This window comes from Lontra canadensis, unplaced genomic scaffold, assembly GCF_010015895.1.
Source record: "Lontra canadensis isolate GAN:19392208 unplaced genomic scaffold, GSC_riverotter_1.0 scaffold125, whole genome shotgun sequence".
Classification (NCBI taxonomy): Eukaryota; Metazoa; Chordata; class Mammalia; order Carnivora; family Mustelidae; genus Lontra; species Lontra canadensis.
Window position 1 is genome coordinate 1860328 of NW_022631119.1, and position 16641 is coordinate 1876968.

Consider the following 16641-nt stretch of genomic DNA (forward strand, 5'->3'; position numbering starts at 1 on the left):
CAGGGATTTGGACTCAGAGGCCTGTCTGCAGGGAGAAGACCATGTGAACATGAAGACAGTCATCTAGAAGCTGAGCTGAGGAGCCTAGAACAGATCCTTCCACCACCCCCAGCACTCAGAAGGACCAACCCTGCCAAACTCGATGTCAGATTGTGGCCTCCAGCACCGTGAGACCATAAATTCTGTTTTGTAAGCCACCCAGTCTGTGGTACCCTGTCACACCTGCCTGGTTTCGAAGGCTCGGCTGGATCGGAGCAGTGGCTCCCCCTTTGGCCAGGCATAGGGCCTCCAGTACCCCATCCTCCTGGGGCCTGGGGACCTGGGATTGCAGATTTCAGTGACAGTTGCCCCATACTGGCCTGTGTGTCCTGCCCCCAGGGACAGCCTACGGTTTACACCTAGAGAGGGGCTGGACCCCCAAACTGTGCAGGCCCATGACTCCAAGGGGGTTGGCGTTGAGGTTGAAGGCTGTGACATAGGAGTACCCCAGGATCTCAGTGGCCTCCTCCAAAGCCCAGGCACCAGGGCCCTCTCTTCTCTAGGACCCAGGCGTTCAAGCCCCACCCCACTCTCAATGGGCCTTTGTCTCTGCCTGGGAAAGGCACGGGCAGAGTCTGACATCATGAAGCCTGAGGTGGGGGTGGCACTCCCCCTCCCCCTCCATCCAGCCTTCTCTGACTCCGCACACTTGGGTCTGAGGGATTTCCCTGCCCCTCACCCTCCCCACCCCGGCCGGGTTCTCCCCTGGGAGAAAGGACCCCCCCAACTCCCCGAAAACCACTCTGGCCTAAAGGACAGAAGATATCCCAATGTGACTGAGCAGCTCATGGTCAAACCATTACTACACTTAATCACAGTACCGTGGCTCCCTCCACCGCCCCCACACACGAGCACCTTGCAAAGGTCAGGACAAAGGGGAACAGTTGGCTGGAGGGAAGGAGGATTACTGTAGAGTGGGGAATCTGTCAAGCATCGTGCTTCATAAGCCCCCCTGGGCACCAGGCACTGTTCTAGGGGACAGAGGGTGAAGCAGACAGACAGGCAGAAACCCAGCCCTCTGGGAGCTCCCATACTAGTGGGGAAGGAGGGCCTCCGGAGTGTGGTCGGCAAACGCACAGAGGGCTGTGGAAGGAAAGGGCAGTATTTGAACGGAGGGGCTTGGCGTGGTGAGAGCAGCAGGGCAGGCTCCAGAGGAAGTGGCATCTGGGCTGAGAGCCTAATCGATGTGCAGGGCTGTGGCCCGTGGCAGAGTGGGGTGCGGGATGGGGTGGGGAGGCCTGTCCAGGAGGAAGGAGCAAACGCACATGTCGCCAGTCAGAAGGTGCCGCTGGCTATTTGAGGAACAATGTGTGCACCCACCCTGTGGTTATGAAGCTTAGCCTGCTGCCAGGGGCCATTCTACAAACAGGTTAGAAATTAGGCGGCAAAGCCCTTATCTTCTTGGAGATCATGTTCTCATGAGAGGAGACAATCAATGCATAAGGTCATTTCTGATGGCAAGAAGAGTCTGGAAAAGAGACCAGGATGTGGGCACCAAACGTGGTCCAGGGACGTGATTCAAGAGAGGGTGGAGGAGTCGCTGAAGCCAAGAGTGGGCAGGTCCTCTCTCCTGCTCAGCTCCTCAATGGCCTCTTTGGACTGAGGTCATACCTGTCCCGACCACCAAGATTCCCTAGACACTGAGAACCATGCTTTTGTTTCTTAGCCTGAGACTTCCAGAGATACTAGAAGACCCTCCCAGGGGCCCAGGACCAGGGTGCACAGTGATGGAGGAGGGAAAGCAAGTGAGGCTGCCTCCCCCCATCCCCTCCAGGAAGGAGCTAGTAGAACCCAGGCGTCAGGCTGCCCAGTTCCAGCAGTGGTGACAAGGGCCCCTTTGTGCCCCCCTCCCTCGGGGGCAGGGAGGAGCTGGGCCCTGGAGGCAGGCGGCCCCTGGCACCCGGGGGGAGGGGACGGGCTTGCAAGTGGGGGCCTGGACCCTGGGAGGCCAGGGGACTGTGAGCGGGGCTGGTGGAGCAGAGGGACAGAAGCAAGAACATCCAAGTGAGTACTCAGCCGAGAGGGGCCGGCGACGGGGTGGAGAGCAGAGGACCGGGGCTGAGAGGGTGGGGCAAAGGGGGCCCAGAAGCACATGCGAGGCAAGGTGCTCTGGGCCATGGATGGGCACCGGGAGCTGCCACTAGTTTAGGATGGGGCAGGGTGCTGCTCAGGACAGCTCAAGGAATGGGCTGGGACCGTGGCAGGGAGAGTGATTGGGCTTAGGGAAGGAACCACAGAGAGGAAGAACGCAGGGGTCTTCTCAGCATCCCTGGGGTCTGCAGGAACAGCTGCCCTGGGGCTCCTGAATTTGGGGCAGACTGGGGGGGACGGTGGTCTGGGGCTGGAAGAGGAGCAGAGGGATGGGTAGGGATCCTGCCATCTGTGAGGGGGCAGGGGCAGAGAGCTGTGGGGGCTAAGAGCTGTGAGTGAGGCCATGTTAGCAACGGGGCGCATGACAGGTGTGTGTGTGTGTGTGTGTGTGTGTGTGTGTGTGCGCGCGCGCACGTGTGCACGCACGCACCACCCCTGGGTGAGCCTCCATGTACATCAGCCTTGTTTTCATTATATTCCACTAGGGCACAATTTTAGAGCTCTTTCCTAATCCCATCCCACCGTGAAATTTTACGACCTCAGACGTACAGTGTATGTGTTTATGAACTGTGGGCCTTCAGAGAGTCACAGCTCACCCTAACAGCTAAGACAAGAACCAGTCTTTGCCCCCATTACAAACAGGTGGTTTTCCCGCTTGCATCCCAGGTGTGCCCAGGCTCTGTAACCGGCCCTCCTGGGGGGCCCCGTCCTTTCCTGTCACAGTGTGTCCATCAGCCTGCATCCGGGTGGGTCTGTCCTTGGCCACCCCCTGGTGTATGTGTGTGTGCGGGTCTGTGCATCTTTGTGAGCACATGTGTGCCTGTGTGCCCACGTCATCCCCGCGGTGTGGGGGTGGGAGGCAGGGCAGTGGGGGGGTGCCTCCGGACTGTGTGTGGGGGGGCAGTCTGTGGGTGCAGGGGGGCTCGCTGCCCTGCCCGGGTGTGTGCCTGTGTCGCTGTTGTGTGAGCCTGTTCCTTCTGGTTGGGTCTAGATCTGTCACATTTCAGACCGGCATTTGCATGTGTCTGACTGTGCATGCGTCCGTGCCGTGGGAAGAGGGCGGTGAAGGCCAGGCAAGGCAGCCACTTGAAACCATGGCTTTGACCCTGGGGCGACCCACAGAGCAGCCGGGTGCCAGTGACTCACAAACTCCCAACCCCAGGGTCCTTCCTGGCCCTGCTCCGAGCCCAGCCAGGACCACCTGACTCTTCTTTCATCCCACCTACCTCTAGAAGCCCCCCAGGATGAGGCACCCTGACCCTGAGGGAACAGGGCTCTTTTGTACCGGGCCCTGGCCTCTGCTGAGGGTGGGGACAGCAGGGGCCATCTGTGGGGTGGGAGAGGGCGGCAGGAATTCCCGCGGCATGTTGGGAATGCTGATGCTGTGAAACCCAGTCATTGATGGGCTGGGTCCCTGCCCGCCACCCCCAGCCCTCAGCCGTGGGACATCTGCTCCCTCACCCCACTCACCACACGGCCTGCTTCACCCCCCACCCCAACACGCTGCTGCTTCCCCTTCCTCCCCAAAGTTCTTCACCATCACAACTTGGGGCGGGCGGGCCATGACTACAGAGTAGCTTCCAGGCTGTGTGGGAGCATCCCCAGCATCCCCAGGCAGCAGAAACCACGTGGGCAGCCTCACAGCAGGCCACCACTCAGAGTGGACGCAGAGAGAGGGCAGCTGGCCGGGGCTACACCTGTCTGGCTCTCATTCCAGGTTGGCTGGCTGACAGCTTCAAGTGAGACCCGAAGGCGTTCCCAACTCAGGGAGACTGAGGTGAGGGCCAGGGTTCCAACTTCTCTTTCCCCCTGGTTTCCCCTGCTTCCTACAGCCGGTCCAGCCCTGGCTCTGTCCTTACTTTCTGGAGATGCCCCGGGGGGGGGGAGGGGCACGATGACGATGAAGATAATTATCCGCATGTCATTACGAAGTGGTGGTGAAGTGTGCAGACCTGGAGCTTGGCAGATGGGAGTTGAATCCCAACTCTGCCACTTACCAGCTGTATGGCCTTGGGCAAATTCCTTAACCTCTCTGGACTGCAGCTATAAAATGCGGGTTCTAACTGCCACTATCTCAAAGAGACCCAATGAATAATATAGCGGAATCAAGCATTAGGGCCTGGGGCATGGTCAATACATTAGAAATGTTTGTAATTCCAAATAATGATAGCAGCAGTAGCCAACTTCTGAACAGGCCCCCTCCTGAAGCCTTACCAGGGGCACTCTTCACTTCTTCCCCGCGCCTTTAGTGCTCTCCTCTCCCCTCCCCAGCTGTCGCTCACTTGCTGGACAAAATGATTTTCCTCACGACCCTGCCTCTGTTTTGGATTATGATTTCAGGTAAGGACTAGGGGTGCAGGGGATCCTGGAGTCTTGGCCTCTGAGTGGGCTGGGGCTGTTTTTGTGGGTCCCTGCAGCCTCCAGGGGGGTGGTGGAAGGTGATAGGAGTTGTGTGCATTGAGGGGTGGGGCGTGATGACCCAGGAAGGACATGTCGCTCCACCTCAGTGGTCCTGCATGCCCACAGCCTCTCGCGGTGGTCACTGGGGTGCCTGGATGCCCTCATCCATCTCTGCCTTCGAGGGCACGTGTGTCTCCATCCCCTGCCGCTTCGACTTCCCCGATGAGCTGCGGCCGGCCGTGGTGCATGGCGTCTGGTACTTCAACAGCCCCTACCCAAAAAACTACCCCCCGGTGGTCTTCAAGTCTCGAACCCAAGTCGTGCACGAGAGTTTCCAGGGCCGCAGCCGCCTCCTGGGGGACCTTGGCCTGCGTAACTGCACCCTTCTGCTCAGCAGCCTCAGCCCGGAGCTGGGCGGCAAGTACTACTTCCGCGGGGACCTAGGGGGCTACAACCAGTACACCTTCTCAGAGCACAGTGTTCTGGATATCATCAGTGAGTCCCCAGAGCGCGTGCGCGCGGAGGGCGGGGGTGGCACCAAGTCTTTGCCGCCTTTCCAGGGAGGTTGGGGATGGCCAGGCCCGGGGTTTCTCAGTCTGGCTGGGGGTGCACACCCCCCACACCCACACAGAGGAGGAAGATGAGAGAAACAGACAAAGCAGGGCCCCCAAACAGTCTTGCTGCCCTCAGAGGAAAAAATGAGGGTTCTTCCTCTTCTTCTAAAAACAACTGGAAGGAAAGCAGTGGGGCCCAGGGGTTAGAGGTAAGGCCTCTGGAGCCCTGGGTTGTCTGGGTGACTATGAGCATGTTACTTAATGTCGCTGGACCTTGTTTTCATCCTCTGTAAGATGGGGATAAGACTAGCACTTACAGCTCAATGAGTGAATCCTTGTGGGGTGCTCTGAGCTGCGCCTGGCTCTGGGTGACCAGTGCTGGGGGACAGCGTGGACATACTGCTCTCAGACAGTCTGAATTTTTAAGAGAAACCAGAACTGCATGTTTTTCTGTGCAGTCTCCTAATTTCTAAACATTGGCTGCTGATTCTGATTTTTAAAAACAAATCCTAAATTTAGGCCAAAGAGCATGCAGTTCTGGGCCAGATTTGGCAATCAGAGCAGGGCACGCCGCCCAATTTCCAAGAGGCCCTATAGCATGGAGCCCCTAGATTCGGGTTCCCCATCTGAATAGAGTCCTCATGAGCCAGATCACAGCCCCAATGCAGAAAGAGACCCCACTGGCACAGCCAGACATAGATCTCCAAGACATCACACACACACACGCACACACACATGCACACTCACATATGTGACAGGAAAATAAACCAAAGCAGACATGGGAAAGGAGAGAAATTTCTTGAGGATGAAGCCGGAGTGGGTTTGAAGCGCAGTTCTACTCCACACTAGCTGTGGCCCCAGTTTCATCATCTAAAAACTGAGCAAACTAATGTTACCCACCTTCTAGCTTGGCGGAAGGACTGGCAAAGGAAACACTGTCAAGTATTCAGCCCATAATACTGTGATTTTCATTATTACACGTCTGTGGTCGGATGAGGAGGGCCTCCCGGTGAAGGGTATCCAGGAAGAGAGAAGGTTGTAGGGGAATTCTTTTGGGGAGGGGACCGCAAACCAAGAACGTTTCCTCGACCCTTCTGTTCCCTGCCCCTCATCTAGACACCCCCAACATCGTGGTTCCCCCGGAGGTGGTGGCAGGCTCTGAAGTGGAGGTGAGCTGCATGGTGCCGGACAACTGCCCTGAGCTGCGCCCAGAGCTGAGCTGGCTGGGCCACGAAGGGCTGGGGGAGCCCACTGTGCTGGGTCGGCTGCGCGAGGACGAGGGCACCTGGGTGCAGGTGTCGCTGCTACACTTCGTGCCCACTAGGGAGGCCAACGGCCACCGGCTGGGCTGCCAGGCCTCCTTCCCCAACACCACCCTGCAGTTCGAGGGCTATGCCAGCCTGGACGTCAAGTGTGAGCCTGGGGACGGGGCGGGGGGTGGGGCGGCGGGCAGGGCCAGGGGCGCGGTGTGCGGCCCGAGCTCGCTGACCCCCGCCCCCTCCTCTTGTCTCGGGCCTTAGACCCCCCGGTGATCGTGGAAATGAACGCCTCGGTGGAGGCCATCGAGGGTTCGCACGTCAGCCTGCTCTGCGGGGCGGACAGCAACCCGCTGCCGCTGCTGACCTGGATGAGGGACGGCACGGTGCTCCGGGAGGCCGTGGCCGAAAGCCTGTTCCTGGATCTGGAAGAGGTGACCGCCGCGGAGGACGGTGTCTACGCCTGCCTGGCAGAGAACGCCTATGGCCAGGACAACGGCACCGTGGGGCTCAGCGTCATGTGTGAGTGGCCCCCGCGTCCGGCAGTGGCTGGACAGAGAAGGGGAAGGACAGAGGAAGGGAAGCTGGCGCCTCGCTTGCCGAGCGGGGCGGGGGCGGGGCCGGGAGCAGGGGCGGGCCCGCGGGCCCACCCCAGCACCGCCAAGGTGGAGGCCAAGGTGGTGGCCAAGGTGGAGTGGAGGGCTGCAGGTCAAGGCGTTCCCTCCTGCGTCCTGCAAGCATCTGATGAACACCTACTGCGCACCACTCTTCTCCCCCGGGCGAGGTGGGAAGACAGATGGTTCCCTGCTGCGCAGGAATGCCGGTGAAACTCCGACCAGCCTTGCCTGGTCTGGGAGTGGATCTGGGCCCTGGAAATCCCCATTTCCCAATGATCCCCGTTGCAGTTGCAGGTAAAGGGACAAGGGACCCCAGACCTCACCCAGCCCCTCGCCAGCACTGTGTTATGTTCTGGAGTCCCCCGCTGGTCAGATAGGGTTCTTTGTTAGGAACCAAGGAGAGGTCATTCATTCATTCACTCATTCACAAATATTTATTGAGGCAAAATGCCCAGGCCTGTGGATAATAATAATGAGAGCTGCCGCCAGCATCCACTCAGCAGTTTCTGAGTGCCTTCCACAAATACTCTTCCCCCGGACATCCCCACGGCTAGCCCTGACCCTCCTCTTCTCTTTTCGGGGAAGCCTTCCCTCACCGTCCTAGTTAAAACTCCAACTACCCTGATTTCTCATCACCCTGTTTGTTTTTCTCCAAAGCCCATATCCCCGTCTTGCCAACTACATTTATTTACTAACACAGTGTCCACTCACGTGGTTTGGGAATCTTCATCTCACCTTGCTCAGGCTAATACGGCTCCTGTCATTTAGGTTCTCCGTGACTCCTGTGAGGTTGGGACTATTATTAAGCTCCTTTTGCAGATAAGAGAAATGAGGCCCGGAGAGGTTAGGACATGGGTCCACGCATAGCTGGGAAGGGGTGGAGCCGGGATTTGAGCACAGCGGGCTGGCCGCAGAGCCTCTGTTCTTATAAATAGGATAGCCAGACAGGGATTATCTGAACCATCGGAGCCGGTGTGCTCAGATTGGGATGTATGGGGTCACATTGGGGATGGGAGTTGGCTGGCAGAAGAGGCACCCTTGGCTTCTGACCATTGCTCCCCCCGCCGTCCTGCCCCTCCCAGATGCACCCCGGAAGCCGATGGTGAACGGGACGATGGTGGCTGTGGAGGGGGAGACGGTCTCCATCTTGTGCTCCACACAGAGCAACCCGGATCCTATTCTCACCATCTTCAAGGAGAAGCAGATTCTGGCCACGGTCATCTACGAGAGCGAGCTGCAGCTTGAGCTGCCTGCCGTCACTCCCGAGGATGACGGAGAGTACTGGTGTGTGGCTGAGAACCAGTATGGCCAGAGGGCTACCACCTTCAACCTGTCCGTGGAGTGTGAGTACCCCCTGCTCCTCTCCCCTTGTCCTGCCGGAAGCAGGCTGGACTTCATGTCGTTCCTCATTCCCCGCCTCGGTGGGTGGTTCAGTGGGAGCACCTGGCTTGCTGGGAAGCATCCATGCATTCCAGCCAAGGGTCAGCTTTCCCCCAGCAGATGAGAATGGGCAAGGTAGGGAAGCTGAATCCACAGCAACAAACTGAAAGTCCCACCTGAGAGTACTGTGTTTCCACATCCTGAGGTGCGCTTTTGACCAAGGAGATTTCTGGATCCTGTGGCCTCTGCCTGCCCCCTTTGCAATCACCAATAACTAGGACATCTAACCCAACCCTTGTGTTGCATTGCTACGTACCAGGCATTGCTGGAAGCTTTGTACGGGACCCATTCATTTCAACCACATGACATTCCCAGGAGGGAGGCGCTGTTACTGTCTCCAGTTTCCAGAGAAGCAAACGGAGGCCCAGAGAGGTTATGCCATTACCCAAGGTCACACAGCCAGAGAACGGTTCACATCCAGACAGTCTGGCTTCACTGTTCTGCCGTAGTTGACCTCATCCTGTTGTTACATCAGAATACACTGATCGAGCTGTTGCTATGTGCCAAGGGCAGTGTGACTGTGGGGAACATGGGGGAGAGGACCAAGAGGACACCAAGCTGACGAACAGGTGGAGTTTAGCCAGAGAAATGGGATGGGAGGGATGCATGTAGAAAGCTTGGAAGTCTTGGAAATGAAGCTTATCATTCCACTGGCAACCAGCAGCTGTCCCAACCTCTTCACCGATGACACTGCCAACACCCCCACTCCACCCCCACCCCCCACTGCCATGCAGGGCTGTAGCCCCCAGCGAGTGGTTTCCACTCCCTCTCCTGCAGCAACTCCCTCTGGAATGTCACCCCCATGTGGCCGTCCCCTCTGCTTCCTCTTCAGCTCCTGCCTGGTTTCTGGCACTAGCTTCCAGACCTGACTGACCAGTCCCTGCCTCCGTTATTCTACCTCCAGTGTCCCCACCCCCTAGGTTTGCCAGAAGGTAGTGAGCACCACCTAGACTCAGTACTCTGAATGTGGCGATAATCAGTAGGTGACAGAGACAGGCTATTTCGAGTGCCACCTTCCAAGGCAAAGGGATGGCCATGCACCGCTGTGCTAACCTTTCACTCTGGGGCACGATCCCTCCCAGCACCTGCTCGCTCTCAGTACCCAAGGCGATCATGCGTTGTGGGGTGCTCTGTTTTCTCCATCCTCGCCCTCCTGGGCTAGCTTCCTCCTTCTGCTACACCCCTTTTCCCTGTCACACCCCAAGCCAGTGGCCTCATAAGTCTGAGGGTCAGAGAGCCCCCTGAGAATTGGGTGGAAACCCCTGAGCCTGAACACCATAGGGTCTCACGTACATTGGAGTCACAGGCTCTCCTGGACAGCGAGAGGGGCGGCAGCAAATGGTCATTCATGGTCTCCTCTGGGCAGGACCCCGAGCCCTGCAGTGTTCTTCTCCTGAGCCCGTGTGGTCACCCTGTGAAGCAGGTACACGTTATCATCCCCTCTTTGACGGAGCAGAAGACAAAGGTCAGAATCCCCCAAGACCATGCAGCTCGGAGGGTCGATCAGAGCCAGGAGTCTTCTGGACTTTCCTCTGGCCCAGCTCTTAAACCTCTGGCTGCTTTGCTGCTCTGCAGCCCGCGGCACCCAAGGACTTACTTAATCAGGCTTCTTTTTGGAAACAAACCAATGGATTTGGAGTGGAAGGCCTTCAGCCTGCTGGAGCCGAGGAGCAGCTGTGCCCCGCCCCCCACTGGCTCTCGCCCCACCTGCTGAGCCCTGCCAGCTTCACCCAGGCCCGGGTCACAGGTGTGCCCTATGGCAGGGTGGCCTCAGGCTTCTGGCCACGGCATCCCTCAGGCTCCTCTCTGTCCCTGAAGTCCATGTCCCCTCGCACCAGGGATTTGTTGCCCACTGACAATGGCAGGTGCTCCTAGAGCGGGGCGTCCTTCTGACCCATTGAGCTGGGGCCCAGCATGGTGAGGGACATGCGGCAAGGCTCTCACCTCTACTGATTGCTCGCACGCAGGGGACTAGTCTAAGCCCTCCGCGCACGCTGACCTATTTTGGTCTCATCACAACATGATTGTGAGGGACTGTTCTTCATCCCAGTTTAAGAAGGAAACCGAAGTGTGAGCTGGTGTCCAGCACCAGACAGAGCTGAACCCACCTGGGTCAGAATCCCTGCTCTGTCTCCATCGTGCGGCAGCATGATCCCAGACAAGTGACTTCACTTTTGCGGAGCCTCTCCACTGAAAAACGGGTATATGATAACCATAGCTGACCCCAAAGAAGGCTGTGAAGAGTCTGGAAGTTATGCTGAATGCCCACAGTGCCTGACACCATTTGCTCCGAAAATCATTTCCCACTAATCTCTCCCTTGGACTCCAGGCTCCTGGCCCTCCCGGAGTTCCTGCGGCCAAGGCTTTGCTCACGTGCTCCCCCTGCTGGAATGGTTCCATTTATCTCATCCTGAATCCTTGGGAAGAATGTTAAGCCTTTAGAACACACTTGTGAGCCAACCTTGGAAGTTCTCATAGTCTGTTGAGAGAAAGGACCAATACTCCTATTTGCACAGATGAAAACTCCACCTTGGAGGCCCAGCGAAGCCAAGTGGCCTGATCAGGGCCAGTAAATGGCAGAGCTAGGCTCTGCCAAAGCACTCCCGCCCCAAACTGCCCATTCTTTGTGGGACTGGGGGTTTGTATAGGGTCAGTCAGGGTTCCCCAGGTCTCCCTGGCTGCCTGGAAAGCTGCGGAGATACTGAGCAACATGGAGGCAGGGTGGTGGCAAGGGGTTGAGGGCGGACGCTGTCTTGAATGAAAGGGTTTCTGAAAAAATGTAACAGCTGTTGGTTCGGGTTTGTCATTATTCTGTGGGGTGTTAATTCGTTAACACTATAACAAGGCATAGTGCATGTTTGCCTGCACAGATTTCGGGCTATATATTTTTAAATTACTAGATTTAGATGCAAGTACACATTGAGGTTCCAGCTGGAACCATCTTGAGCTCGAATTGGGTCATGTGACTTCCTGGCCCGTCACTGTTACTTGCATATTCTTTTTTTGCCGGAAATTGGAAGTAAGTGGGGGGGGGGGTAGGTGGCCCGAGGGTCTTTTGGCCATGTGCAGGGGGGTTCTGCTCAGAACTGAGAACCAGAGCTCAGTCTAGAGTGAGCAGACTCCAGTGCTGGATTCTTCAGGAGGGGAGAGAACATAGTTTTGAAAAGCAACATTCGATGTTCTATTATATTATCATATTTTAGAAAATGAAAGAAATCAACACCCCCACCAAAAAAAACCCCCACAAAACCCAGACCAGTACCATTTTTGTAATACAAACAGCAGCAAAGGAAAGCTCAGAACAATGACCTTGGATGGAGGGTGGGGGTTGGTGTCAGTGTTAGTGGAAGAGCCCAGGACAGAGGGACAGTCAGGGTGCAAGGGGGCTTGAGGGAGTCAGCAGGGGCATCTGCAGGTGGCCAGGGAGGGGAGCCGGCAGGATTCAGTAGCCCATGCCAGTCTTCGCAGAACTCCACTATGTGAAAGGCGGGTTCTAAGGATGGGGATGGAGAGTAGGCAGAGCGAGAACCGGTCTTGACGGCAGCAAGAGCCCAGCCATGTGGGTATCTCACATGGGTAGGGATAAGTGCTGGGGAGCAAAAGCCAAGCAGGACAGAGAGCGAATGGTTAGTGAAGCGAGGCACAATTTCCGTGAGTGGTCAGAGAAGATATCACCTGAGTAGAGCCCCGGGCAGAGAGGGAGGGACTGAGTTCAGCAGGTGTTAGGGGGTGTTCCAGGGTGAAGGAGAATCTCCAAGACCCTGAGCTGGGAAGAAGCTCCATGAGCTTTAGAAAGACCGAGGAGGCCATTGTGACAGGTCAGGAGCCATGGCAAGAGAAGACCCGTGCGGCTGGGTCCCGCGGGGCCTTGCCAAGCCAGGGAAAGAATTTGGATACCATTGTCAGTGACCTGGGGGCAACGGAAGGAGGGTTTTGAGCAGGGAGCCTCGTGAGCTCACTTGTTTGACAAGGTGAACAAAGAGAGGGGGCCAGAGGTAGTGCGAAGGGGGAAATGCAGCTCGTCTCCGAGACAGCTGTTCCGCCACGGAGTCCCCTGAGGCTCAGCCTCCGGTTGGCGCCAGTCCCCTGAGTCCTGGTCCTTCTTGCTCCTGCAGTTGCCCCCATGATCCTCCTGGAGTCCCACTGTGCAGCAGCCCGGGACACGGTGCAGTGCCTATGCGTGGTGAAATCCAACCCAGAGCCGTCCGTGGCCTTCGAGCTGCCCTCACGCAACGTGACTGTGAATGAGACCGAGCGGGAGTTTGTGTACTCGGAGCGCAGTGGCCTCCTGCTCACCAGCATCCTCACGCTGCGGGGGCAGGCCCAGGCCCCGCCCCGGGTCATTTGCACGGCCCACAACCTCTATGGCACCAAGAGTCTGGAGCTGCCCTTCCAGGGAGCCCGTGAGTGCTGTGGTCTTGGGGCGGGGAGCCACAGGGGTGGAGGGGGCTTCTCTTGGATCCAGGCTTCCCTCCCCGAGGCTGACCATCAGCCACCCAGCTTGGGTCGGGCGACGCAGGTGGAGCAAGTGGTAAAGATGCCCTTTCCAGTTGGTAAGAAGAGGCTGCCCTGGGTTTGCCTGTGCTTCATGGGCCCTCTCCTGGACCCTCTGGCCACTAAGCCCTCTGGGCCAGTCAGGCAGTGCAAGGCTGTGCCAGCTCTGGAAACGTTTTCACCATCATCTCTGCCCCAGCCCATCTCCCAAGACCCCGAGTGTCCTCACTACCACCAGTATTCCTGAGGGTGCCTGGATCTTCTGTCCTCAGACCGCCTGATGTGGGCCAAGATCGGCCCCGTGGGAGCCGTGGTAGCCTTTGCCATCCTAATTGCCATCGTCTGCTACATCACCCAGACACGCAGGAAGTGAGTGGCTTGCCAGGTTTCATCTGGGAGGTTGGGGACTCTCCCGGGGCTGGGGAGGTGGGGAGATCAGTTAGAGGTAGCAGGTGGCCAAGCGAGGGCAGCCCTGTCTGTGTTCGGGAGGGTGATTCTGCTCTGTGCATGTTTGGCTGCATGGAGGAGAGGGGCTTCAGCTAACATTTCGGGGTGGGCCAGTGCCCGAGCCGGGCACTTTCCCCTGTTGGTTACCCGGTCCCCACGTTCTGTGGCCACAGCCCCGTGCCCTTTAGGAACCCTCCTGCACACGCTCCAGTGTAGTGGGGGAGAGCCAGCGACCCCTGGCTCATAGCCACGGGGCCGGTCACCGTCGGTTCCAGGGCCTGGGTGATTACACACATCATCTCTGGCAAAAGGACACTCCCCAGCCCCAGACCACCCCCCACAACAACTCTGCTATTCTCCCTCCTTGTGGCACACACATCAGCTTCCCTGAAAACAAATTCATCCCTTTGCTCCATGTCCTGGCAGCAAGAGGGGAGGACAGAGACAGAGCACATGAGAAGAACCCCAAGAAACTAAGCTGGGGTCCCCAAAAGTTGCAGAGGCCAAGAACCTGATGGAGGGATGGGCACGGGGGACAGGAAGAGGCTGGTCATTCTGAAGGGCCATCTATGCCGTCTTAGAGAGATGGGTGGGAACTGCCCTGGGGTCCGTTGAACCAAACTCCTCAGGTAGATGGGGTGCAGAAAGGGAGCGGAGAGGGAGGCCTGGGACTCCTGCTGGGGCTGATGTGTCCTGCCCTGCAGAAAGAACGTGACAGAGAGCCCCAGCTTCTCGGCGGGGGACAACCCCCCGGTTCTGTTCAGCAGCGACTTCCGCATCTCCGGGGCACCAGAGAAATATGAGGTGAGGGCCGGAGCCCTGTGGCTCCAGACTAGCTGGAAAACCGGGGTGCTGGGGACCCTGAGGGCCTGGGAGGACCTGGGAGGCCAAGGGACGGTGGGGAGGCTGGCCCCTTCAGAAGGGAAAGGGAGGAAGCGTGGAGGGTGGGCTGCACCCGGGCTGGGAGGGGTGTTCAGGCTGAGGCTGGGATGGGGGCTGAGGGGCTCAGCAGAGGGCAGCCCCCTCCTCCCCACCCGGGTCTATGACTGCATTTCCTTCTCCAATAGTCCAGAGAGGTCTCTACCCTGGAATGAGCGCCCCAGGAGGTAGGATCCAGGGACCTCAGTGGGCCCGCCTCTGGGCCCTTGTGGGCCTCGGGGTTGGCGTGCATGTGTGTGCGTTCTCGTCAGGTGTCCAGGATGTTCCCTGGCTAAGTCTGGCCCTGCCCAGCTCTCCTGGCCTTGTCTATTCTGTCCTGTTGCTGCTCCCTTCTGTCTGTGGCCACTGTCCCATGTCTGTGTCCAAAGGCCCCATGTAGGGGTGGGGGCGGGGTGGAGCACAGGACAGGGAAGCTGAAGTCACCCCTGCAGGATCTCCCAGACTGAGGAGGGAAGTCACCCTAAACCTAAATATGGGGGAAGGTCATATGGAACCAGGCACTTACACATTTGGAAAGGCGGGATCCCAACCAGGTGACTTTAATCTGACAAGAGGCTATGGGTTGAATCGCCTGTGCCCCAAATCCTTATGTTGAAGAGGTCTTCCTGGACACACTGACTTTGTGGGTGACTCTCAGGCTTAGCAATGAAGAGGCTGTCGTGCGTGGGGGCACCAGCATCGGCAAAGGCCCCAGGCTGCACTGGCGGGCCTTGAGAAAGGAGGTCTACACGGAGCTTTGGGACTTGACTTTGGAGCTGTGGGGGTGAATGGGATTGCAGCTGTTGGCCCTGGAAAAGGTGGAACAAGACCCTTCTATTGGGCTCTTTCTGTTTGCAGAGCGAGAGGCGACTGGGATCTGAGAGGAGGCTGCTGGGCCTTCGTGGGGAGCCCCCAGAGGTGGACCTGAGCTATTCTCACTCGGACCTGGGCAAACGACCCACCAAGGACAGCTACACCCTGACGGAGGAGCTGGCCGAGTATGCTGAAATCCGTGTCAAGTGAGGGAGCTAGGGGCTGCCTGTGCGACCACCCCTCCCTCAGGACCCTCACTGGCCCCTACTGGTTATGGGCTCCCTTGCTCCCCATAGTGGTGGGGGCTGGGGCCGTAAAGGAAGGAGGCAGGTGACAGTGAGGTCCTGGGGGCCTGGCCTCCCCTCCTTCTCAGCTGTCCCCGGCCCTGCCAGCACCCACCCCACACTGTGGCTCCTCTCTAACCTCCTTTAACCTCATCTGTCTGGAGGGGAGCTCCGTCTGTCCGTCCATGTTATTTATTGCTACCCCTGCCTGGTCTCCTGCCCCCACACCCGGCCCCAGGGCCTGTACAGAGGGACGAGAAATAAATGCCATGAAGCCAACCACTTGTCTAGATCCTGATGGTTCCTGATCCATCCTAGCGAAGCCTGCCACTCCTCTTCTCGCCCTCTGCGAGGTCCTGTGCAGGCACAAAGGCCCAGGAATTCTAGCCCCGAGTCCAAGGCCACCACCCTGACTGGCAGCTGTGGGCTGGGTCTGGCCCCTTCACTCACTCACATCCCCTCACGCCCTCTGCCGGTCGGGGCGTTTCATGAGCCGTGCTGATTTGACCGCCATCCCTCACATTCACTCCATATTTCACAGCCTCAGCCTGCCCAACTTTACTTTATTTGGTTTAAGAAACATTAAGTAGGCACCAGCTGTGTACGGAGCCCCTTCAGGAAGCTCAGGCCATCTGGGGTAAGGAACGGGACAAGGCCGTGAAGATGACACCGGGGCTCAGAGAAGCTAGGGGATTTTCCTAGGGCCCCAGAGCTAGGAAATAGAGTGGCCAGGCCCTAGACTCCATTCTTCTCTTTTCCCTAACCCCTGTTGGCAATCTGAAGAGGGCCAGACTCTCTGGTACGGATGATATTAATAACTAAGAGTTGTTATGTGCCCCATGGTTCTACCTGATCTACATTATTAATCTCCCCTTCCCTTCCCTAACTAGCATGACAATGGCTCTCAAAGTGGGGTCCCACACCAGCAGCATCCATATCATCTGGGAACTCGTTAGAAAGGCACATTCTTGGGGGCCTGGGTGGCTCAGTCGGTTAAGCGCCTGCCTTCAGCTCAGGTCATGATCTCAGAGTCCTGGAATTGAGCCCCACGTTGGGCTCCCTGCTCAGTGAGGAGTCTGCTTCTCCCTCTTCCTCTCCCCACCACCACCCGCCGCTCATGTGTGCTCTCTCTCAAATAAATAAATAAAATCTTAAAAAAAAAAAAAAAAGGAAAGAAAGGCCCATTCTTAAGGTCCATGCCAGACGGCAGGAACCCAAAACTTGTTTTGACAAGTCCTCCAGGTGATTCTGATGCACGGATGTTTGAGAACCTAGAGAAGCTGAGGTC

At 57.7% G+C, this 16641-nt stretch overlaps 1 protein-coding gene across 2 annotated transcripts; it reads left to right on the forward strand.

The window, feature by feature from the left end:
* Nucleotides 1-1956: 1956 nt before the first annotated feature.
* Nucleotides 1957-15632, forward strand: MAG (myelin associated glycoprotein). 2 transcript variants are annotated; one of them, XM_032842214.1, is made up of 12 exons: nt 1957-2043; nt 3848-3907; nt 4402-4470; nt 4657-5025; nt 6201-6497; nt 6605-6862; nt 8040-8300; nt 12513-12800; nt 13164-13260; nt 14043-14142; nt 14406-14444; nt 15115-15221. In XM_032842214.1, the coding sequence occupies exons 3-11, from the start codon at nt 4425-4427 to the stop codon at nt 14430-14432; spliced, it is 1743 nt and encodes a 580-aa protein (XP_032698105.1). In that variant the 5' UTR covers nt 1957-2043; nt 3848-3907; nt 4402-4424; the 3' UTR covers nt 14433-14444; nt 15115-15221. The 2 variants fall into 2 exon arrangements, with proteins under 2 accessions (XP_032698105.1, XP_032698104.1); XM_032842213.1 differs by lacking the exon at nt 14406-14444 and having other exon boundaries at nt 15115-15632.
* The last annotated feature ends 1009 nt before the right edge of the window (nt 15633-16641 follow it).

Bases quoted from the DNA above. Each gene is read 5' to 3' on its own strand.
- MAG (XM_032842213.1), top strand. From the start codon at position 4,425: ATGATTTTCCTCACGACCCTGCCTCTGTTTTGGATTATGATTTCAG. The intron at 6,863-8,039 runs GTGAGTGGCCCC...TGCCCCTCCCAG, and splicing joins CGTGGGGCTCAGCGTCATGT to ATGCACCCCGGAAGCCGATG. The intron at 14,143-15,114 runs GTGAGGGCCGGA...TTCTGTTTGCAG, and splicing joins GGGCACCAGAGAAATATGAG to AGCGAGAGGCGACTGGGATC.